Here is a 25,064-nt window from a genome sequence, read left to right as displayed (position 1 = left end):
TATTAGATCTTACTGTTAGGTAACATACTAAAAAAATTATCAAAAAGGAAACTGAGGCACAGAGAGATTAAAGAACTTGCATAAGGTCATACAATTTGCATCCACTAGGTGCAGAATTCAGATTCTGACATTCTGGCCCTACAGGCAGCATTTGAGATGACAGTTGAGTGCTTCTCTAGCAGTCGGCATGGAGAGAGCTCTTTATGCACAGTTACTCAAGGCAGCCCAAGGAGCAACTTCTGTCGTTTTGTATATGTTGGATGAGGGAGTAAGGCCGTAAGTGGTAATACGTAGTGGCAATAATGTCTATAGAAAACATGAAAGTGAGGCACAATGGAAGTATATGTAAAACTACAATTAAAACCAAAGGTGGAGATCAAAACAAAAAAGCCGTGTGACACTGAGGGATGAAGGACCAAGCTGTTGGTGGAGGGAAAGCATGTGGCAAGACCTCAGGCCACAGGAGAGGTTACTATGGTGGCATGAAGCGCAGGGAAGCTTCCAAGAGGAGACACCCAGTTTGTGACTGGGTAGAGCGTGGGTGGGCACAGAGGGAATGGGGAAGGCAACTAGATGAGGGGGAAACCTGGGTCCAGCTCGAGGAAGGAAAGCCGTATAATTAACCCTGTTTGGTAATTACAGATACTTGAAGAGCAAAAACGTGTCACACATCCACAAGTGAAAGCAAAGGGGGTGGGAGACCTGATATATGAGAAGAGAAACTGTCGAGCCGGATGTTGGAATGCAGAAGCAAGAGAGGTAGAACGGGAGCAGAAGCAAAGACAGCGGGGAGAAGGCACAAAGGATGTTGATGAGAAGGGCCAAGGCGAGCAGCACAGAAGGCAGAGCCTCAAGCTGCCGAGCCCGTCCAGAAAACGGCCCTCCTCAGGCACTGCCTCCTTCTGTTCCTCCCATCGGCAAAGCGTTTGCCACATGTCGCTGTAACAATATGGTAACCATATGCCCCGGGGCCACGGCAAAACTAAACACCTTGGATAGAATGGTTCATCCAGATGTGCTAGCTAGAAATATTGCACCCTCAGGATTCAAGGCTGAGCCGCCTCCCCACTTGATGGGCATGAGGTCACCAAGCCTGCCTCCCAGCCATGAATCATACAAAGGAGAGAGCAGAGAGCGCGGGGAAGACCCGGGAAGTGGATTCAGGGATCTCTGTCCCACACAGCCAAGAGGAAAGGAAGTAACATGGAGTCTCTGGTGGTATTGCCTGCTCAGCCCATCCGATTGAAATGGCGGTCTCCCAGAAGAGCACCAGCTGAGCCTATTGGCCAGCCCTTGGTACCAGTTGCTATGAGCAGGAGGATTTGCTTCCTGGGGCTGGCTCTGCCTTCTTCTCTGGCAGTGGTTCTCAACTTCCTAATACTGTGACCCTTTAATATAGTTCCTCATGTTGTGGTAACTTTCAACTATAAAATTATTCACTGCTACCTCATGACTAATTTTTCTACTGTTATGAATGGTAATGTAAATATCCGATATGTGGCTGCTGTGGGGGTCGTGACCCCACAAGTTGAGGATTACTGTTCTAGGTGGTTCGACAAGGGTTTGTGAAGGAGTGGAAGCAGAGGGCCCCCTTGTGTGTGTGTTTCCTCCCTGACTTCCGGTGAGTCTGAGGAGTCTCGTTGCCATGGTAACTGTCACATGAGAAAATTGTGGGATCAGGTTATAGTTTCTAAGAAAAAGACCTTGAATGGTTGTTTGACAAGAGCTCTCCGTGGCTTTGCATTAGAAATAGCCAAAGGATGTGGCTGGGATGGAGAGCAAAGGTCAAAGCTTCCTGAAAACTGCTTGCAGTGCAGAAAGACGATGTCAGTTGATGGTAGAGGTGTTGGCGGAGAGGGGAGAGAGAGAAAGAGAGAGAGAGAGACAGAGAGAGAGAGACAGAGAGAGAGAGAGAGAGAGAGAGAGAGAGAGAGAGAGAGAGAGAGAGAGAGACTGCCTTTCCCATTATGCTCTGGGGTTTTTATTCATCAGAATAACATATTATATACCTATTAGATCCTGAGAAGTGTTAAAGTGTTCAAGCAATAGAGGGAGGAATGGATCTGGAAGGCAAACATTGTTTTTCTCTTGACTGGATCAGAATCAGTATATGAGAGAAAAAAGAGAGTTCTCGTGGCCCCAGGAGTCAGAGCAATACCCCAGGACTCCAGCTACCTATCCTATTCCCCTCTCCTCAATGCTTAAGCAAACTGACAGCAAGCACATCACTCCCCTGATGGATAAGCTTCGGCTCCTGAGGAGGGAACAGGCTTGCAGGTTTACGTGGCCTCCTTTCTTTCCTCTTGTCCTCAGGGTTTTCAGTCACCTCTTCAGGTCTTGATTGGGCTTTTGGAGGGGACGAACAACCAGTTCTCCAGTATTTCATATGACTGGTACTGCCACCTGGAGAAAACAGGCAGAACAAAGCCCTACAACAAAACAGACAGCAATCATTTCTTCTGCTGGGTGTCAGCAGCCTCCCAAGTACAACTCACCTGAGCCAGACTTGCCTGTGGTACCTGATTCTGCTCTCTTAACTGAGAACTCTCTTTTATTATCACCTCCTGCAGCACTCAGGGTTTCAAATCCTGCCTGGTATCAGGCCTGGCAGAACAGGGAAGAATGGTTCCAAGTTCTTAACCACAGTCAGTCAACAGCCTACCTTCACCCTGCCCAGTCTACCTTAGGTCACCTCCATTTTTGTTATCTGAAGAGCTTGTCGCCTGATGGTCAGATGTGGGGGCATAAGTCAGTGGTTCTCAACCTGTGGGCATGACTCTTTTTGAGGTCATCTAAGATCATTGGAAAACACAGATATTTACATTATAACTCAGAACAGTAGCAGAATTACAGTAATGAAGTAACAACAAAAGTGATTTTATGGTTGGAGATAACCAACAGCATGAACTATATTAAAGGCCTGCAGCATTAGGAAGGCTGACAACCACTGATTTAAGTTCAACAGAGCTTTGTCAATCCCAGGGTCTCCAGTGCCTTCTCAAAGAGGCAGATTTCTGCTTGGTCAGATTTATTGAGATGAAATAGAAAGCAGAGACTAAGGAGACAGCTTAGTCAATTCCTGAATTGCTGTGCAAGCATGAGGACCCAAGTTCAGTTCCCCAACGCCCACATAAAAACCAGAAGAGGAGGCCTGTGTCTAGCCCTAATTCTAGAGACACAGAGGCAGGAGGATTCCTGGAACTCACTAGCCAGACAGTCTTGCCAAACTGGTGAGTGCCAGGTCCAAAAGGGAGGGGTGCATAAATAAGATGACCAAAACATATTGCACGAATTTTTTTCAATTAAAAAAATGAGAGTGATCAAGATACCTAGCATCAACCTCCACATACATATGTAGAAGAGAGAATGAGAGAGAGAGAGAAACAGAGAGACAGAGAGAAAGAGAGACAGAGAGACAGAGAGAGACAGAATGTAAAACCGTAGCTTAAAACATTCTAAAACATTCTCTTCTTGGGACAGAGATAGGTCTTGTAGTCCCCATCCTGTGAGTTTCCCCATTCAGGGCTTTTTTTTTCCTCTTCAGCAGTATGATCATGCTCTGTGGGAGGAGAGTTTAACTTTGATCTTTAGCAATGCCCTTTAAATGTGGTTACAGTCAAAAAGTGATGGTGAAAACTCAAAGTCAACAGGCAAGGGCACACACAAACCCCGAGAGAAATGGAGAAGCAGATGATGGGAGACACAGTTAGACCAGGCCTGGGCTCTGTATCCTGGTGTGCAGCATGCCCTGAGAGGGCTCAGACATCCTGACCTCTGACCTCACTTAGGCTCATCCTCCTAATTTATTAATCCCAAAGAAATCCTTTCATCCGCAAGGAATCCCACCAACACTGCAGTCTTGGTGGAGCATTCCTCCCTGGACTATCCTCTGCAGAAGTCCCCTCCCCAGTTAAGAGGCAATTTGAGACAGGGATGGTGTCTTTGGATGTTTTGTGCTGCTCTAGCCCAATGCCACAGGCTGGCTATGCTAATAAAAAGACTGGCCTCGTGGGTTCTGCCGACTGGAAGATGTAATGCCAAAGAATAAGAGAGTGCCTTATACTAATGTCACGTCCTAGGTGGCAGAAGAGAGAAACAGAAGAAAGAATAAGAGTTGAGGAGAAGAGAGAGGGTGAGCCAGAGAAACACTTGGGAAGAAGAGGGCCTGAACTAGGTGCTCCTGTGACTAATCCACTTCTATAAGAGTGACTGTGACCCATTCATGAAGGCAGAAGTACATGGGACACATTCAAAGCTTAGCAGAGAGGGGGGGGGGTCTCAAAAGGGGGTTGGTGACCAAGAAGTGACTAAGGCTTCCCAAGGCTCTGAGAAGGGTCTGGATGTGTGTGTGCAGCCTGGGATTAGAGAGGACAAACTGAAAATGGCTACAGAGTATGAACCCTGCAGTCAGGCCACTGGAGTAGACATCCTGGAACTTCAGAACCCCAGACAAATCTTGTGTCTCCTTAAGGCTTGGTTTCTGTCTCAGTACCATGAGGATCCAACTTACATTTTAAAGGGCCATGACTACAAAATTTTCTGGGAAACATCAAATAATAGATAGTCTAGTTTTACTTCTTGACACAGATCTTGCTACGTAACCTAAGATGGGTCCCAACACTTGGGAACCAGAGGCTGAAGGATCTCTGTGAGTTTAAGGCCAGACTGGTCTACAAGTCCCAGGAGAGATACACAGAGAGACCCTATCTTGAAAGACCAACCAAGACCAAGCAAGCAAGCAAACAAACAAACAGTAGTCCCTGTCTGTTTGGTGCTTGGCTTTGTGGCACTAGAGATGAACATAGGGTTTTACTAACTTTAGTGAGGGCTGTGCTCCTGAGCTACAACCACAGCTGGTGTCCACCTGATGTCCATTATGTCGTCCTTTGTCAGAGAGTAATTCTACAATATAGTCCTCAGAGAAGTTTATCCACACATTGATTTTGTTTCACTGTATGAACCTAAAATGATTATTCTCGGTGCCTCAGTTTCTCCATCTGGTTCATCATGATGCTGACTCCTGCCATGTCAAAAACCACAGTACACGGGTATTCAGCCACCATCTATATCCTCTGAGTATGGATTCTCTAGCCACCGATTAGCTATAGAACATTCCCAATTTCTATGGCTACACATACACACACACACACACACACACACACACACACACACACACACACACACACATCCAAACTCACAGAGATCCTTCAGCCTCTGGTTCCCAAGTGTTGGGATTAAAGGTGTGCGACACCACTACCTGGTTCACACTTTAAACTACAAAAGTTAAATAGCCATATGTGGTGGCTCACACCTGTAGCTTAGGCTTGAACCAACTACAAGCTCCATTCATTCTATTTAATGGTTTGCTGCTATAATCTGGATGTCAGGTCAGTTCTGGCTGGTGGCTGGTGGCTGACGGCTTCAGGTCTTCTCTGTGTGGGCATGTGGTCCTTATGACAAGGATTTATTAACTCCTTTGGACTTCCTCATAACATGATGCTGACTCTCAAGGACTAATATGAAGTGGGTGGAAGCCTTGGTACTTTTATCATCTAGCCTCTGAGCACTTCTACGACACCGAGTTTGTTGAAGCAGCCATGAAATTCCGTCTGGCTTCAAGGGTGTAATGGTTAACCTGCTGCATTGTCATTTGGATGATTTGTAGTCTCCGTGGGAATATGTCTCTGGGTGTGCGTGTCTATGGAGATGTTTCAAGAAAGGTTTTAACTGATGAAGGAAGCTCTAACTTGAACACGAGTGGCACCATCTCATGGGCTGGGATCCCACTGGAGAAAGCAACGTGGACTTTAGCCTTTGTCTTTCTTCTCATCCTGAGCATGAAAGCAGTGTGATTGGCCACCTCGTGTTTACTGCTGCCGTGTCTTCCCCAGCATGATGAATGGGATCGCCTTAAACTACAAATCGACATGAGCCTTTCCCTCGTTAATTTGCTCACTGTCAGGTACTTTGGTAACAGAGATGAGAAAAGTTGTTAAGAGAAGGGAAGAGAAATAGACTCTGGCTCTTAATGGAGGAGACGAGACTATACACACTGAGATAGCCATTTAGGGGAAATACAGCTAAGGTTTAGTAACTGGTGACTGAATGGTGTTTCCCATGTTCTTCTTTAACCCACTTTCCATTAAGTTATCTTCTCATTCCCTCCCACTTGGGCCTCCAGGGTCAAAAATAATGAGCAGGCACAGGCCTAGTAGTAACTAACAAGGAAAGGGAGGCAGAAGGCTTGCCCTATGGCACGGAGAGTTCCTCTTGGAAGTTCATTGTGCCCTGGAGATGTCCATTCTAGGCTGATGTTTCTCCCTATGCAGAAACGTTCCCAAAGCAAAGAAGGCAGCAAGTTTGGCTCCAGGGAGAGTTGTCAGCATTTTGTGTGCCCTCAGGTTGACAAGGGAAGGAAGTTCATGTCATTATGCAAAGAATGCAATAAAATGCCAAAGCTCCTGCATTCCCCATGGTGACCCCCTTAGCGGATATGCCAGAGATTAGCTTTGCAGAGCAGTGGTCTGGGAGCAGCTCTGTGGACCCACTGAACTCGGGTAGCAACAGGGAACTTGACATTCCTTTCCCCATCACCTCCAGCAATGTCAATCCACCACTGAAATTGTCCTTTCAAGGTCCAGGCAGGACAAACATAAAAAGAGGGAGGGGTCCTTGGGAGATTACTGCCCCTTTGCCCCATGTCTTCTCTCAGTTAGAAATGAAAACTCAGCTTCATAAGCTGAGCTTGGGAAAGAAATCTGGGACTCCTCTTCTGTCAAGGGGACGGTGAATCTTGTTTCAATTTCCCTGCTCATAGACGGATGAGTGAGGAGAGTTTCCTTGGAATATCCCAGGCACCCTGGATATTGTCTTTGCCTCTCTGGAGGTTTTTCCATGTCTGTTTTAGCTAAGCTGCTTAAGGACAGACTTGGTGTCTCTCCCTACATCCTATGACAAGGCTTTATTATTCTTTAACTAACATGGAGAGCAACTGCTAACTTAACAAGCTAGAAGATGTATTCATGAGCTTAAAGGGGATAAATGGGTTTATGTATATAGGTGTGAACAAGCATGCACACGCGTGCGCACACACACACACACACACACACACACACACACACACACTCATGTGTAAGAAATTCCAAAATAAGTGAACTTTTGTTAGTGAGTCAGATCCCTGTATGGCTTCTTCTGTCATCTGCTGAGTCTGTGCTGTCTACGTGGAGTATATGCCAGCAGCCACTACCACTACGGTTTCCGTGACTTTGGTCATGGGTGCCTCCTCCCTTGGTTGTGGAGCCACGGAAGGAGCCTTGTCTCTGCCACCGAGAGGCCTGAACTCAAGCTACAGAGGTAAAGAAGACCAGGCCTACAGGGAGCAGCATCTATCACTTGAAAGGAAGATTGGAGATGCAGAATAGTTAAACAAACTCTGCTTAGAAGACCAGCACCTTCTTGTTTCAGAATCTAACCATTTTCATCAACTGCTGGACCTTTCACCTTGGAAAATGGCCTTTTATTTTATATCAGCTTTTTTTTTTTTTTTTTTTTTTTTTTTTTTTTTTTTTTTGAGAATGCCAGTCTTTATTGTCAGTGGCTCCTGAGCATGTATAGGCGTGGTGAGCGTCCCTGCAAGCATCTCATGCAGGGATTTATAGGATGGTGCTTTTTTTCTACCCTGCTTCAGATAGAGCCAAGACAAAGAATCTGGTCAGCATTGGGAGCGGTAGGGCATGAAAATGGAAGGCCCCAAGCCAGCCAGATGGAGAGGTAGGAAGGAGAGACGGAGAGTGGGAGAGAGGGAAAGGGGAAGAGAGGGAGAGGGGGAGAGACAGAGAGGGAGAGGGAGAGAGAGGGAGAGGGGGAGAGGGGGAGACGGGGAGAGCTATTCAGAAGGGAAGGTGTTGTCAAAGAAACAACATCCACCATTGGGAAAGCGGGGAGGGGATACAATAGTAGCCTTTAAGATGATCATGTCCTTTGCTCAAGAGAGTCTTCAGGTAAGAGGAGGGCTACAAGTCATCCTCAGTAACCACACGATTTCCTCATGCAAAGTTTCTCTACAAGGAATACAAATGATAGCATAAGGATTGTGGATAGTCCTGGAAAATGGCCCTGCCTGGTCAAAGAGTTACCTAAGATTTGGATTTAGCCTCCTACTTCCCAAAACAGGTCTGTTAAGCTTTCCTCAAAACTTGGCTGCCTAATCCATGCACCCGACAAACGTTCAGTGAGTGTCTAACATGCTGGGCCCTGGACAGGACTCTGAGGCCACCCTGGTAACAAGACAAAAACTGCCTGCTCTCATGGCACTCCCATCCTAATTCTTACACAGACTTGGAACAATTTAAAACATACAGAGTTAGGTGAATGTTGATAAGTAATAGTCAAGTGAGTTCTCATTCATAAGTACAACCCCCCCACCCCCACCCCAGACTCATTCATTCACTTATTACCTACTAGGTATCAGGCAAAGGAGGTGAGAGTTGAATGGGATGATGTCATGTCACCTAAGGGTTTAAATGTAATAATCGGAAAATGAATAAGCCCATGAACCCATGGGCCATGATGGTTCATACTGGCAGTCTGGTATGACGTCACTAGGGAATACAGGATGACTGCAGCAGTGTGGGGAGTGGGTGGGGGGACTGTTGTGATGCAGGACTCCTAGAAAGGAAACGGTTTGATCCACTTGAAAATGTCAGAACATGCTTCTCCATGTGGGGATATCATGTCCAGTACTGAAGGATTGTAGTTAAAGTGAAATAGAAGAGACATTGAGGATATATAGGGATTTCTTTCCCTACAGTAGGCAACAGAGTCTCTAAAGCCTGACTTATTCCTCATTCTTAGGGGAGGAATTCAGACTAGTTCTCTGGAGCTAGTTGCCCAACCGAATTAGGATTTCCAGAAAAAAAAAAAAAAACAAAACAAAACAGGACCAATAGGAGAGAGAGAAAAGGGTTGATGACTAGATTATAGATAGGCCTTTAAGGAGAATTATCTCCCATGCTTACGGAGGCTTGGAACTTGCAAAATGCCCATCTGCAGTCTGTAGGACCAAGGAAGATAGTAGTGTGTCTGAGCCAAGACTCCCGGGTGCTGCTATTGTAAGCCCTGTGGCTACTGCAAGCCCTACCATCCCAAGACCACATCCTGGGCTCTGGGCTCTAAGGGTGGCAAAGAGAAGCTATCCCAGATATGACAATAATGATGGTGACGATGGTAAGGAGGAGGAAGAGGAGAAGGAGGAAGAGGAGGAGAGTAGCCAAGTGAATTGGCCTTTCTCCTTGAGCTTTTGGGAAAAAAGGCACTGGGACGAAGCATTGTTCAAGCTTCATCTGGTTCATCCCTTCCTCATCATCTCCACCCCAAACATTCTCAGGCCATCTCTTGGTACTGACTATAAATCTAAAGATGTAATTATTTACTATGTCTCAAGAACACTGAATAGACAATTAGGTGGTTTACTCAGATTACGCCATTTTATTTTCATTTACAATGCACCATGTTAGAGCTTGGTGACACCCCCAAGCTACAGAGGAGAAAACGGGGCTCCTACAGTATAAGGCCATTGCATTGGGAACTAAAGGAACAACAGACTAAGTTTGGGTTGGCACTTAGAGCGTCCCTGGCTCCAAAGATTGTGCTTGACAAAGCCCTCAAAAGTCACTTTCAAAGGGCCAATTGTCTAACTGGGAAAACAAACATTCTCAGAAAGGAACCAGTGAGTGGCAGTGGTTCTGTGCCCAAGCAGAAGGCCCGGATGGAAACCCCACATCATCTTCAGTTTCTGTGTGCATGAACAAGTTACTTCACTTCTCTGAATAACCATTTTCTTACCTAAAAATAAATAAGAGGAGAAAACATCTCTCCAAATATTGCTTGGATGGCTGAATTAGATGCTTCACGTAGCCATAATTTCACATTAGTAAGTGCTTTGTTTCTATTTATTTCTATAACTTAAGACCCAGTTTATTTGAAGTGATATGGGAACCTAACCTTATCTGTACTAGGTAAGGACGGTAGTCTTTATCAGAGCATGTGTATCAGTCATTGATGGTAAATATCTCCTAGCTCCAACAGAAGACTGTGGGGAGTATCTCCTTAGACTCTAGCAGCCCACTGGTTTGGCTCAGAGCTCAGCCTGCTGCTTCAAGCAGTTCCTCTGAAAGAACTCTAGGGAAAGGGGACACCACAGGGTACCAGTGTGCTGGAATAGTTAACAACTTGGGGCAGGGACCATGTGCCTTCTAGGTAGACAGCTCGGAGGTGAGGGACATGCACATCCTGACTATGGAATGCAAAGTTGCTTCTAAGGAACCAACTCTTGACCCTGTTCTGGGCTTCCTTCTAGCGATCACTATTGAGGTGCTAAGACATCTTAGAGCTGAGCATCCCACAGAGATAAGTAGATTAGATTTTAGCAGCATGGATTGAACAGGTCTTTTCAAGAATAATCTGTGTTTTCAGAGTGAAATCATCACTGTCCCAAGTTCACGCGAGATGCAAACTTATTAGAAACCAAGCACAGCAGTGAAGGCGAATCCCCCCACCCCCATTGATGTTCCTTTTATATTTGGTCAGCCATGCCAAAGACTTATCAACATCTTGCCACTGAAAGTGCTTTGACACCAGCATGACGCTTACTCCTATAAAGAGTTTGACGTGCACATAACAGTTTTGAGTTTAAACATTAATAAAGTTCAAGTATAGAGCTTTCTAGAGACCTCATAGTAGCGAAACTGCTCCTGAAGGACAGCTGCAAGCAGGGGTGGAAATGCCCCTGGCACACTGCCTTCACCTGTCTGCCATAGCTCCACCTTGGTCCTCGCTCCCACATCTCATTATCCATGGTGACTTCTGTCAGTCCCCAGCAGTGACACAAAGGTCTGCCACCCCTGCCCAGCACCCATTCCCTCCTCTGCACTCTCCCGCTCACTCTCCAGTCTCCATCAGTGACGCTTGTTATCTCTGAAGCAGTTTAGCAAGGTTCCTCACTCTCACTGTGGGAGTGGCAGGGCACCGAGGGCGTGGTCTCAGGCTGGAATGACAAAGGGGTCTTATTTCCCTGCAGGTGTGGCAAGAACATGCTCCCCGACTGTAATTTTTCACATGGGAACTAAATCAGCTTCTTTGGCACCTCAGCCCCCCAAATGTTTTACTGTATTGCTGTTGGCAACTTATCCTAACTAGGTTGATTTTTCAGATTGAGCCCAAAAGCCGAGCAGGAAACAAAGCTTTTCCTTCGGTCTCTCTTAACAGCCTCACTCATCTGCACAGTCTGCTCTCCACACTGTTAAGGGGAGAAAGCTCGTTGCTATCGATAATTGTAAATACAATAAGTCCCCCAACTGTGTGTATGCCCATGAAGGATGCATGTATGGGATCTGTGCGTGTGTGTGTGTGTGTGTGTGTGTGTGTGTGTGTGTGTGTGTGTGTGTGTTAAAAGATCCAGAAACTCAGGACATTTTTCAGCAAGGTTTGCATTGAGTGAAAAAGGGCCCCAGTGAAGGTGGGTAGAACTGTACCAAGGTTGTAGAGCCGAGTCGCAAATGGTTTGACAGACAGGGCAAGGCTGGGTAATTGAAAACCAATTAACTGAGCGTAGGTTTTCCATGGTAGAAACACAGCAAATTCTCAGGGGAAGAATAGCTGGATACAAGGTGCATTCACAGCCTTTGGAGGGATGGGATCTGTCCTGAGATTAGGCACAGGAGACTGGGGGAGGGTAAGAGCAATGGGAGGAGAGATTTATCTGTGCACATGTACCTGGCCTGGTCAAGGACCAGAAGTGTAGGGCATTTGAAACTGAATGGGACACTCTCTTCCTGTGATGCCGCCACTTGACTACGTCACTTTTGATTGGCTCTATGTTTTAAATGAGGTGTTTATCCTAAAATGAGGTCCAACTGGTCCCCATCCCCTTTCTGTTCTGGCACCCTGCCCCATGATCTGTTGCTGTATTTCTTCTCGGTGCACAGCTCACTTCCTTGACAAGCCCTTGTTCTCTCGTTTGTTCCCTGGTGCAACCTCTTTGCTGCACGGTCCTGGCTGCACCAACTGTGTGTCCTCTTTGGGCTCAGCTTCCTGCCTGAGGCTGCGTTTGACCTCCCTGTTTGGGTGACAGTGATGACAGGGACCTTTCTTTCACCACAGCATCCCCATGTCCACCTCTGCCTCCCAGATCTCCTCAACTCTGCCATTGTATGATTTTGCTGGCACTCTCAAGACTGACTGATGACTGACCAGAGGCAGTCTTTTCTCTGCAGCACAAATCTGCTTAGATGTCATCTCTTTCTACAACAGATCTGGGGCTTGTTCTGCATTTTTTTTTTTTTTGTCAAAGGGAGACTGTTGACTCTTGGGTGACACCCAGGTAATGTCAAAGATTCATGCTCATCCCTCTGAAGGCCATAACTTCACTTTTTTTCAAATTGGAGCTATACACTAGGTGTCCATGTAAAAGTTTAAAGTTGTTTGGGACATGAAGCCAGAGCAGAACCTTAATGAAAATGAAGAATGGATCTAAGAACCAAACTACAAATGGCCCCAGAGCCACAGCCTTCCCCTGACATTACCCAGGGGCAGCAGGTGAAACCAGAAGGGTCCCAAGCAGCCTTTAGTTCTGAATGAAGGACATCCAGACACAGCGAGGGTATTTGTTTTAGAGAAGGCATTCCAGGCAGAGATATGAATTATGTAGGGAGAGTAGGCAAACCTCAGGATTTAAAAGGGTCTCATCATCTATCATGCTGTTCTTAAGTAAAGGCAGGGTTGCCATAGCAACACACCACAGGCTGAGTGGCTTAAACAACATAAATTTATTTGCTCACAGTTCTGGAAACTGGAAATCCAAGGTCAGAGGGCCAGCAGAGCTGACTTCCTCTGAGGCTTCTCGCTCTGGCCTGCAGACAATCGTTCTCCCTACATGCCTTACATGGTCAGTCCTCGGCCTACAGCCATTCTTGGGGTCACCGTGTGTCCCAATCTCTTGTTATAACGAGTCAGCTGAGTTTACAGCCCACCTTCACCTTCGTATGTCAAATTAATCCTAACCTTAAAGGCCTTGTTTCCAAGTGGAATCACAGTCTAAGTTACAGGTGGTTAGGGATTGGATAGACAGATTTGAGAGGAAGCAGAATCCAGCATGAAACAAGAACCCAACAGAACCCTTGTTTGAACACGAATAGACCTCATTGCTAGTCTTTCTGCGGTTCTGTGCTTAGTGTTGCCATAGCCGTTTCCCATAGATTATTCCATCTTCCCTTCGCAATCAGATTACATGGAATGGAATATGCAGATGAGGAGGCAATTATAGATGCTAACATTTCTTCTCAAACATGATTAGCCTTCTTTTGTGCACGGCTTGGCTCTGGTGAATGTTGTACTCCAGCCTTAGATCCCGGTGGCTTAAATGTGCTTTGTAATAGTGGGAGGATATGATTTTCATGCTTTTACCAGCATTCAGTCTCTGGGAAGAGTAAAGCTACATTCCTTAATCTGTTACCAAAAGCCTCCTGAGTCAGAAGATGAAACAGCATAAATGGGAAAGCCATGGTCTCTTACAGAGACCTTCACGAACTGCCCGATCTGTATATCTGAAGTTCCTCCTGAATTATTTGACTGAAGCATCAACGTTAAGATCTGCAGGGCACACTCTTACCTGCTAGCCAATCCTTAGCACACCACTGTTCACTCTTTTTTTCTTTATTAACTTGAGTATTTCTTATTTACATTTCAAATGTTATTCCCTTTCCCGGTTTACAGGCAAACACCCCCCTAACCCCTCCCCCTCACCTTCTTTATGGGTGTTCCCCTCCCCATCCCTCCCCATTGCCACCCTCCCCCCAACAATCACGTTCACTGGGGGTCCAGTCTTAGCAGGACCCAGGGCTTCCCCTTCCACTGGTGCTCTTACGAGGATATTCATTGCTACCTATGAGGTCAGAGTCCAGGGTCAGTCCATGTATAGTCTTTAGGTAGTGGCTTAGTCCCTGGAAGCTCTGGTTGCTTGACATTGTTGTTCATATGGGGTGTCGAGCCCCTTCAAGCTCTTCCAGTCCTTTCTCTGATTCCTTCAATGGGGGTCCTATCCTCAGTTCAGTGGTTTGCTGCTGGCATTCGCCTCTGTATTTGCTGTATTCTGGCTGTGTCTCTCAGGAGAGATCTACATCCGGCTCCTGTCGGCCTGCACTTCTTTGCTTCATCCATCTTGTCTAACTGGGTGGCTGTATATGTATGGGCCACATCACACTGTTCACTCTTACCAAATGCTTGGACCACAGTTGCTCATTTAATTCACCTGGAAAATCAGCCAAAAAAAAAAAAAAAAAACAAAAAACAAAAACCAAAAAACTATTCATCCTTACTGATTGGGGACACTGAAATCGACCCAACCGAAGTTCTGGGCTCCCTGATTCCCTAACTCTCTGATGGCTCTCCATGGCCTCACTCGTGAAATAAATTCTCATTTTGCATCTCTCCTAGCAACCTGACTAGGCCACACAGTTAGTAAACTGTGCCGCTGTCTATGTCTGGAAGCTAGAAACAACACTGGTACCACCCGTTCCACCACTGTGTTCAGCCACCCCGTCTCTGTTCTCCTTTGTGGGGCTTCTAGCTTGCACACTCAACGAGTACACCCCTTTCTATTGCTCCTCCATTCCAATGCTCAGACTCCTTTCTGCCCACGCAGGGGTAAGCCTGCCCTGACACTGTGAATCTATTACCTTGGACAATTGCGGCTTCATCAGAGGCCGCCCTGTGCCATTGTGATATCTTGGAGCAGGGGTGTCGCAGGCATGGTTGACAATTGATATTGAACTCCCTGTCTCTTCTCCCCTTTTTTTGCAGGAGGCTCTGTCAGTGGTGAGTGACGACCAGTCCCTTTTTGATTCAGCATACGGAGCGGCCGCCCATCTCCCCAAGGCAGATATGACTGCTTCGGGGAGTCCTGACTACGGGCAGCCCCACAAAATCAACCCCCTGCCACCACAGCAGGAGTGGATCAACCAGCCAGTGAGGGTCAATGTCAAGCGGGAATATGATCACATGAATGGATCCAGGTGAGCCTGCCAGAGTTGACCAATCCTTAGGAGGCCAGAGGAGCCTGAGTGTAATTCCTCCCTGGACCACCCTGTCAAAGTAGCAGACGGGACTCTGGGGCTGACCCGAGAGTGTGTGTCAGTTCCTAGTCATTGAGGTAATCAAGGTCTACAGAACTGAGTGGAGTGGGATCAGAAAGCTCACCTGGTTCTCAGGGTCCAGATGTAGCCCATAGAAGCCAAGTTAGGATCAGGCCTCAAAACCCCAGTACTCAGTGTGCTTGGCATCAAGATTTGGCCCAGGTCCAGACCCTCAAGAAAAACAGCAGAGCAACAAGATGCTCTCCCTGTGCTGTTGAGAATGTTTAACGTCTCTGGGTGGCACTAACCAGAGCAAAGATGACCCAACAATTCTTCCAGTAAAAAGTGGAAAAGTGGTGAGAAAGACAGACAGTATGCCAGGAAGCCAGCCTCACACATGGGAAGAGTGTGTGTGTGTGTGTGTGTGTGTGTGTGTGTGTGTGTGTGTGTGTGTGTGTGTCTGTGTGTCTGTGTGTCTGTGTGTGTGTGTGTCTGTGTGTGTGTTTGTGTGTGTGTCTGTGTGTCTGTGTGTGTGTCTGTGTGTGTGTCTGTGTGTGTGTCTGTGTGTGTGTCTGTGTGTATGTCTGTATGTGTGTGTCTGTGTGTGTGTCTGTGTGTGTATGTGTGTGTGTATGTGTGTGTATGTGTGTGTATCTGTGTGTGTGTGTGTGTCTGTGCATTTGTGTGTGTGTGTGATTAGGAAAGGCCAGGGAACTGGGAACTGGGAAGGAGAATTCAGGGATAAGGAACACACTGAAGCAAGGTGAACAATCCCATGGTTAGGAAGCTCAAACTTCAGGGACTACCTCTATATTTTGGCTAAATTTTCTAAATCTGAGTACCAGCTTTGTCTTGTCTAAGCCAGAACCAGAACACCTACTTTTTAACATGCTTATCAAGTATGCTGTCGTAAAGAAAAGACCCAGGACACTGTCTGTGGCTCCCAAGTGCTCAACGGTATTAGTGACCAATACACAGAGTCACAAAAGGGAAAGCTGTAGCCTAGTTCATTACCTGATAATTCCCAGTGGATCCCCAGGTAATCCACTCAGCCTGAAGCAAAAGGGCATGAAAGTAAAAGCAAGTGAGTAAATGCCAGACAAGACCTTGGATGATAGGCTAAGAATCCAGCTTATTCCACCAGCAGAGGCTGGCCCTCAGGACTGCCAGGACACTAAGTATCATCAGACCCATGAGTCAAAGCTGATGAGGTGACAATCATTGTCCTGCAGGGATTGGTGACAGGAGTGTCAGAAAGATAAGAAGTTACTAAAATAGCCCAGATAAGAAATCGAAGTTCTGGACTAGGGTTACAGTAAAATGACAGAAACTCAGAAAACATGCATAAAGAACATATCAGAGGGTAGTTACAGGAGCGTGGACTTAATAAATATCGAGAGGTGGGGACCGGGGGCTGCTGGGTCCAGACCTTTGAAAAGTAAATGCAGTTAGCGGCCACAGGCAGGTGGGAAGGGGTGTGTCCTGAGGAGAGATGTCCTTTAGTGTCCTCTCTGAGCAAGTGGACGGTCTTGATGAAAAAGTGGACTCATCTCTAGATGAAAATGTCTACTGGGTTTAGGAAGCCAAAGCCCATAGGATTTGGGGCTGGAATTGAGGCTTATGCATCCTCTCCGGGAGGCTTAACTGTGAAAGTGAGTCATGGAGGAAACTAGTCCAGAGAGAGGCAGGAGGAAGGAGGGAGGGGGCTGCTGGGGCTGCTGCAAGGGAGTTCCTCCTTGCAGCTGTCTCAGAGCTAACTGCCTTCCAGAACCCTCAGCCCTGCTGCCACACTTCTATCCCATTAACTAAAACCAGGAAGTGAGACCTTGGCCACCCCTCCAAGAGCCTAGGGTTAGGGAAGCTCAGAGGACCTTAGGCTTGAGACCTCCATGCTGAATCACGCTATGCCATGATTCCAGCAAGTCCAGTCTCAGGGGATAGTCTATCCAGTCTTATAGCACTGCTCCCTACTGATCTCCCAGGAGGCCAAGATTCTCACCCTGTTACCATATAGAAAGGAACCCAAGAGAAGCCAAGCTGGTGCTAGCCCAGGCTTTCCGGTTCCTTCAGCATCTTGCTGCCCCTCCCTCTCCGCCTGTGCGTCATGGTTCTGCCCCATGATCTCATTCTGTCAGCACCCTCCAGGGATGAGGCCAGTTCAGAAATGACTCCCAAGCTGCCTGTGCCACAAGGCTCTCCTGCTCCCTATTGAAAATTCTAGGTCCTAATATTGGAGAGTTTATAGTCCCGTTGTATCCTGTACCAACAAGATACAGCTATTACTATCTAGCTATTACTGCCGGCCAAGGCCATGGTGTCTCTCCCAGATGCTCAGAGACACCCTGAGCTCCACTTTATCCCTTCCTTGCCTGACACCTAATCTCTCAACAGGCAATAGTGAAAGCCACCCATCCTTTCACAGTAGTAACCATCTTCCTAAAAAACTTTAGCCTCTTAGTCAGAATCTAAAGTCTTAGCTAAGTCCCACCACGTGTCCCAGATACTCCCTGGCTCCTGCCTTCCTCTACGCCACCACACAAGACACTGACTGTTCCTGGAAACCCTAGCACACCACTGTCTCAGCTTATCTTCCCCAGGTTCCTTCTTTCTAGAACATTTCTTCTCCATTTATTCATATGACTCTCTTGGGGTTTTGCCCTTACACCACCTCTTCAAAACCCCCAACACGCCCCTGATCTAAAACAGTACCCTGTCACTCTCTTTCCTTGGTGGATTATTAAAGTTGCCTCTTCCCTCACTAGAACCTGGGCAGGGCTTTTGTTCACTGAGCAGAGCTCATGTGTTTGTGAAGGAAAAAGCTAAATGGGGTACAGAAGAGCAGGCCAAGGTCATGCTGTTTCTTCAAGGTCGTGCCCCGTAGGTATGAGTTGAGTCTCCCTTACCTAAAACCTTTGACACGTGTCTCAGGTGCTTTCAGATTTGGGGATGTTTATTTGCACATAGTGTAACAGGTATCTGCGTATGATATTCACTGTTTCGTATGCATGTGTGCTCACTGCCCAACAGTAAAACTGTAGTTTGGTGCATTTGCGTTTGGACTCTGGACTCTCTTGTGAATCAGGTATGGAACTTTCCACCTGTGGCCTCCTGCTAGTACCCAAAAGATACTTCAGATCGAGAATCTGAGGAGCAGATGTCCACATGCAGGATTCCCTGCTGTCACCATGCTTAGGCAAGCCTTCCGAGCTCTGCTGAGTTCGCCCTATGCTTTTGAAGCATGTCTGTATCACTGAGCTCGCCGTCCCCATCCCTGTCACCTGGGTGCTCCTGGACCCTCCAGGATATGATTTCAAAGCTGAGAAAATCCTTCAAAAAATAAAAGCCTCCGGACCCATTTTCCAGGTCATACCTAGTGTTAGTCAGACAGACACAAGCTGGAAGAAGCCTGTGTACATTGCCTGGCTTTGGGTGTAGAGTTTCACCTTCTGTGCTGAAGGAAAGATCTAGTGGAGTCTGGAGCCCACCAGACAGGCATAGCCATGGACGGCACCTAATCGATACCCTCACAATAAAGAGCCAGGACTCAAGGACTTTCAGAAAGACACCTTTATTCGGGATAAAGCCGTGCCTGACCTTAACTGATTACTTAACTATGGGAAATCATGGCGGCATGCCCTGTGATCCCAGCTGCTGAGGAGGTGTACTGGATCTCCTCAGCTGCTGAGCTGGATCTCCCAGGCTCACTGGACAGCCTGCTAGCTAAGCTGAAGACCGTTTGTCACAAAAAGGTAAATGGCTTCTGAGGAACAACACCCAAGGCTGTCCTTTGCTCCCCAGAGAAATGCATGCATATGTTTATGCACACTAATATATATATGTATATGTATATATATGTATATATATGGAGAGACAGACAGAGAGATAGACAGACAGAGACAGACAGAGATTTAGAGAGACAGACAGAAAATAGGGACAAAGACAGAGAAACAGGCATAGAAACAAACATAAAGAAACAGGGACAAAGAGAGAGAGAGAGAGAGAGAGAGAGAGAGAGAGAGAGAGAGAGAGAGAGAGAGAGAGAGAAAATGAAATGAATACATAGATGTCAGTCCATTTAAATTACTCATCCTGAACAATGCACCTCTCCTATTTTCTGACTAACACCATTAGCAGGACTTGGTTAGTTGCATGTTTTTAAAGTCTTTATAGCTTCATATGTATACACAACGTATTGTGATTCTATTCACCCATTACCCTCTGTGGCTTCCATTCAGAGTCCCTTCCTTTTCCAGCTCTTCCTCCAGGAAGGAAACAGCACTCCCTTCTGCAGCAACTAACAGTTACGACCTCTTTCCAACGGGGCAGTGCCCCATGAGCACCTCCTCTATCGGTGAAGGAATTTCAAAGGGTCCAGTCTTCCGCCAGTGTCCATTGCTTCCTCGTCTCTGTGGTTGGAATAGCCACATTATAGCTGCCTGTCAGCGTTTTATGACACTCCTCCCCACTCCTAGCTCTTACATTACTTCATCTTTTCTTCTGCAAGGTTCTGTAGGCTTGGGGTGTGTGTAATATAGATTTCCCAGTTAGGGCTGGGAGCTTAGCAGTCACTTATCCTCAGCATTTAATGAGGTCTGAGTCCCGGCACTGTCTGTCACTCTCTGTAAGAAGCCTTTATGTTCTAGACTGGAAGTGATACTGGTCTATGGATGTACATATTTTGGAGATTTAACAGCATGTCCATTTAGGGAAACAGAAGCATTATAATCTCATTGGGTTCAAGATCCCACCAGCCACAAGCTCTTGACCAGGTTTATCGCACCCAGATGCATTATCTCCTCTCATGCAGTAGGCTTCCAATCACAGAGCAGCTGGTTACCCACCATAGAGTCAAGCCACCATTGCACCAGTGGATATATAATGCCTCACAAGTTAGTATTGTACAGCAAGCATGACCTACAGCAGAGAGAGACCACGATATCATTTCTTCCCCAGAGGAAGATCCTGCATAGAACCTTCTGGCACCACAAATGCCAGCCAGCAGGGATACAACTCCCAACTCAATCTCAACTCTATTTCTCTGTATCCTGTGACCAAAATGTGTGCCACCTTCATCAGTAGGGGTCATAACTTCTATTTCTGGTGGGCACCAAGACTTGCATATGATTTGATTATTTTCAGAAAGTCCAGTTATCATAACACAAAACATAAAGAAGGGCCAATGAGATGGTTCAGCCTGACACCATGCCTGATGACATGATTCTACCCCCCAGAGCCTAACATGATAGAATGAAAGAATCGGATTTCCAAACCCATGACATGGCATGTATGTATCCGCACATGTATGTATGCTCGAGCACAGACACACAAAATAAGTTTTAACACATAGAGGAGGATGTGTAAATGCCACAAATATTCAAACAAGAAAACAGAGCAGGGCAGACAACTTGGGAGTTCTTGAATTATGGGCCAGGCCTGTGTCACCCTACACTCTGATGCAACGGCCACTAACTATGCCTGTGTTGTTCAGCACAGGAGATGTGGGAAGTCTGTAAGTGAGATGTGCTATAAATAACATACACATTGGATTTAAAAGTCTTAATAGGATAAAATGTAAAACAGCTTGGTGACTGTTGATTCTGCTGAAACAATAATCTTGTGGCTGTATTAATATATTAAAGCAGTCGCCATATTATATCACGCATAAGATTTAATATATTTAATATATTCATTTCTTATCAAAATTATGCAGCATAATAATCAATAATTTGTTGATGTGTTATATCAATTAATTTAATCAAGTTTATTTCACCTTAGATTCAGTCATTTATTTATTTATTTTATGTGCCCCGGGGTTTTGTTTGCAAATGTGTATGTGCACCATGTACATGCCTGGCACCTGTAGAGGTCAGAAAAGGGCACCAGAAAGATCCCTAGAACTGAAGTTATGCATGGTCGAGGGCCATAGTATGGTCCTCTGCAAGAACTAGTGTTTTTAACTGCTGGGTCATCTCTCCAGCCTTTCCCTTTTTTTTTTTTTAATTTTAAAAATACACCTACCAGTAAGGTGAAAATGACCCATGTGTCTCAAATATGTGGCGCATAATCTACTTGGATTGGACCACGCTGTAGCAGAGCATTTCAGGCTGCCCAGTGATTCACAGGGCATTGGTTCCCACCATGTTCTTTGAGAAGCATGGGTTTCTGGGTTTCTTCTTCACGCTCATTGGAAGCTCCAGAGATGTTCGTGTCTTTGGCAGGAAGGAAGTACTCCGTGTCTCTGAAGCTGCAGCACCCTCTTCCCTTTTATCCTAGCAGCAAGCCCTCTGGACCAGGGTCAAAGGGTCATTCAGAGGGGCTGAGATCTGAGGCAAGAGAGTTCGTCTGGGTTGTCTGGGTTGTAGGAGGTTTACTCGGCCTCCCTCCCCCTCCTGTTGTGGTTGAATCTGGTTCTCTGGGTTACCCTCCAAACAGCACAGCCCATAGGTTCTGTGCTGGATATAAACTTCAGAAACTTGATCCAAGCTGTGGTTTGCAAATAACTCTCAGCTGCATCCTGTCTCGACCATGGGAATTGGAGAAAACAGTGCACGAAGGAAACACTATCAGTTTGTGAGGGAGAAAACAGAAGAGCTAGTTTTAATACCTGGCATCCAGGATCTGAACTCCGCATCACTTCCCTGAGACATGCTGGACTGGCCAGCATTTTCAGGAGGCATCAAACACCCAGAGAACCCTGTTCTACTCTCAGGAAGATGAGGCTCCTTTACTCTGTGGTACCTTACTAAATTTCTGTAAACCTTGTACGGGGAGTAAGATACACACAACCTGTGTTGAAAGCCAAGGTGGTGAGGGTTTTGTGTGTGGTTTTATTCTGTTTCCTTTCTTGAAATTACCATATCCAAAGCAACACACCACCTCCACACATGGATCTCGAAGAAACCCTAAAGGCAGCCCAGATTCCTCAGGTGTGCAATGTGCATGCTACATGAAAGACACACAGATAGGCTCTATAACCGTGGTGCTCAGGGAGCCGTTGCAGGTTTTGTGGGCGTTGGGTGGTCCTGGACTCTCAGCAGACCTGTGATCTCTCCAGGCACAGTGAAAGCAACGGGAAGGTAACTTTGGGAGAAAGTCTTGCGATCCTGAGGTCCTGTCCCCCCTTCTTAGGGTTTCACAACTTGCTTTATATGGCTTAGAGGTCTAAAGGCACTTCTATGGACCCCTGGCAGTCTGTTTCAAGCAATGCTCAATAAACACGCAGGAATAGATGCTGACGTCTAGGATGGTTGTGTTGTACTGCTGGCAGCCTGCAGCCTGTAGCCTTCCCCAGGCCTGAGGTGGAGACGCTCTGAGTTACACTCTCAAGCCATCACTTCCTCCTGTTCTATTGTGGCAGGCAGCCTCAAGCCCTCCTGTCACCTGCCCCAGTACAGTCAGCTGTCTGCGGGCCCCCACCCCTTGCTTGCTGTAAGTGCAGGTCTCAATACAAATTAGCAGCAGCCGTATGGGCAAAATGAATGGCCAAACCTCTCCCCCCACCCTCCGCCAGGGCTCCTGCCTCCCCCTCCCTCTTGTTCTCCTCAAGCCCTCTTCACAGGCGCCAGCTGCCTCATTAAAGAGCAGCCTTTCTGCTGGGCTTCACCTGGACAGGCGGTGGCCACCAAGCCCATGGCTGTGCTAGCCGGCTGAGGAGAAAGATGGAGGCAGTCTGGCAGGCAAGTGTGCAAGCCAGTGAGGTCTGGCTTCCTCTGCTCTCACCCTGGACTAGAGGAGGAGGGCGAGCTCTGCAGGGGCAGAGGTCTTGGATGGGTGTCAGGCCTTTATTCTAAGGAAGCCCCTTTGCAGACCTTGATGGAAACGGCTGGGATGAAGAAAGGGGCCTTATTCCAAAGAAGGCCAGTGGAGGGGGATGCAGCCAGGCAGGTAACCAGCCCAGGGGACCCCGGCTCCTCTGCACCTGCTTCCTGGCCACATGTGGGACACCCTTGTTGGCACTGATCCGCACCAGGCAGGTTTGATTTTATGCCTCATCTTTTCTTTTGTATTTAGTTTTTACTCTGGGGAGAGGAAGCGACCTTGCCACCCATGGTCACTGCACACAGTTCCCAACCAGGAAGGTCCACTAGTTTGGGCACTTCTGAGGTTCTCATCTCTGCCTGGAAAGAGGCCGATTTTAAATGCAGAAATTCCAAGGCCCGGTGCCTATGAAAAAAAAAACATTTAAAAACCCTTCCCTCCAGAATTCATAAATGGGAGACTTTGAAGTAGGGACCTCCTCTTCTGCCACCACTGATCCTGGCTGGCTGGCTGGCTCTGGGCACCCTGCACGGAAAGTGTGTGTGTGCTGTCCACCTTCCCCACCCCCACCAGCCAATGAAAATTCCAGTATCTTGGTTTCAGGCCAACTTAATTCTCCAAGCTTCTCTGGTATTTGGATGGTTTTTCATCTGACAAGAATCTGGGGAAGACAACCAGTGTGTGTGTGAGAGAGAGTGTGTGTGTGTGTGTATGGGGGGCTGGTACACACACTATCATATAGGTACGTATCTGTGATGGAGAGTGTGCATTTCTCTAACCGTATGTGTGTGATAGTCTATGGATGTGTGCGTGCATGTATCATATACATGTTAGGTGATACAGTATATATACATATATATATGTGTGTGCATGTGTGTGTGTGTGTTTTATGTTATGGCTATGTATGTGCGTGTTATATGTATAGCTGTATGGATGTATATATGGAACACATGTGTATGTATTTGTATGGTGTGCATAGGCATACAATAGACCATTGATGTGCATATAAGCGTGTGTGCATGTGCTGTGGGACGTAGTGTGTTTGTGTGCACATGCACACATGCTTATGTGTGAACATGTGTTTATGTGGCAGAGTACATGCACATACGTGTACTTGTTAGCACTGTGTATATGATGTATGTGGTAAAATGTGTAGGGCACAGTGGTGTGTGTGTGTGTGTGTGTGTGTGTGTGTGTGTGTGTGTGCATATGTACTAAAGTTAGAGTCTAAATGTTTTCATTATTCATGGGTGCTGTGTGTGGTGAAATATCTGTGTATGAGTGTGTCTGTCTGTGTCTGTGTGTGTATGAGTGTGTGTGTGTGTGTGTGTGTGTGTGTGTGTGTATGCACATACATAGTTTTCCTGGGGGACAGCAGTATGCCTCGGCCAGCCCAGCTTAGACACAGGCACCAGGGTCTGACTGGGGCTGCTTCATCTCAAGCCAAGTCCTTCAACAGCAGAAGCCAAAGGGCTGAGCGCTGGTGAAAAGCCCCGATGTGCTACTGCCTCCCCTCAGACTGCCATGGGGACATTAAACCTTCAACAATCTGAGACTCTGACGGCTGGGTCTTGGTTCTTTGCCTGGAAAAACAGTAGGCAAATAGTAAAACCTTAAATTCTAACATGTGTAAGTTATACATCTTATTTTCATTTTCAGCCCATGTTCTCCTCGGTAAGACATCAGGAAAAAATTACCGTCTGACTTCTAATATCTCAGTGGAGCATTTATCTCCCAGCCATGATAAGTGATCTGCAATATTTTTTTCCTTTCAGATTAAGAAACAAATTCATTTAATTTTCTTTATTGAATGTGCTCAGGCCTCCCCGCTCTGCCTGACTCTCAGGAGTCCCGGACTCTTCTCCCTCCTCCTGGGCTGGTGACTGCTCTCCTTGCTGTGGGGATGGGTGACTCCCTAGCAGGCAGGGCCTGGTCCTTAAGGGCTCTCAATCTGTTCGGGCCCCCTGTAGAACCGATACAGAGCAGACTGAGCGAGGGCAGTCGCCGGGTGGGGAACGTAGGTTAGCGTGTAGAGCTGGCAGACTGTGAGCCAATCCTCGTCTCATCCCCTTGGACTGAAGGCCTGACGTGGCACTCTCGGGGGAACTGGCCATTTCCCAGGCCACCAGGATGATGCTTGCTGCCTGGCAGTACCATACCCCAGCGCCCACTGCACCT

At 46.9% G+C, this 25,064-nt stretch overlaps 1 protein-coding gene across 2 annotated transcripts in view; it reads left to right on the top strand.

Moving 5' to 3' along the window:
- The window catches only part of Fli1 (Fli-1 proto-oncogene, ETS transcription factor), a 118,726-nt gene that overhangs the window by 49,094 nt on the left and 44,568 nt on the right, over positions 1-25,064 (top strand). For both annotated transcript variants that reach the window (XM_032910840.1, XM_032910841.1), the window contains exon 2: positions 14,857-15,068. In XM_032910840.1, coding sequence (XP_032766731.1) covers positions 14,857-15,068 — 212 coding nt within the window. The remainder of the gene's footprint in view (positions 1-14,856; positions 15,069-25,064) is intronic.

The sequence above is a fragment of the Rattus rattus genome, chromosome 8, assembly GCF_011064425.1.
Source record: "Rattus rattus isolate New Zealand chromosome 8, Rrattus_CSIRO_v1, whole genome shotgun sequence".
Taxonomy (NCBI): Eukaryota; Metazoa; Chordata; class Mammalia; order Rodentia; family Muridae; genus Rattus; species Rattus rattus.
The sequence above is the reverse complement of the archived record's forward strand: the minus strand, read 5'-3'. Positions and strand labels throughout refer to the sequence as shown.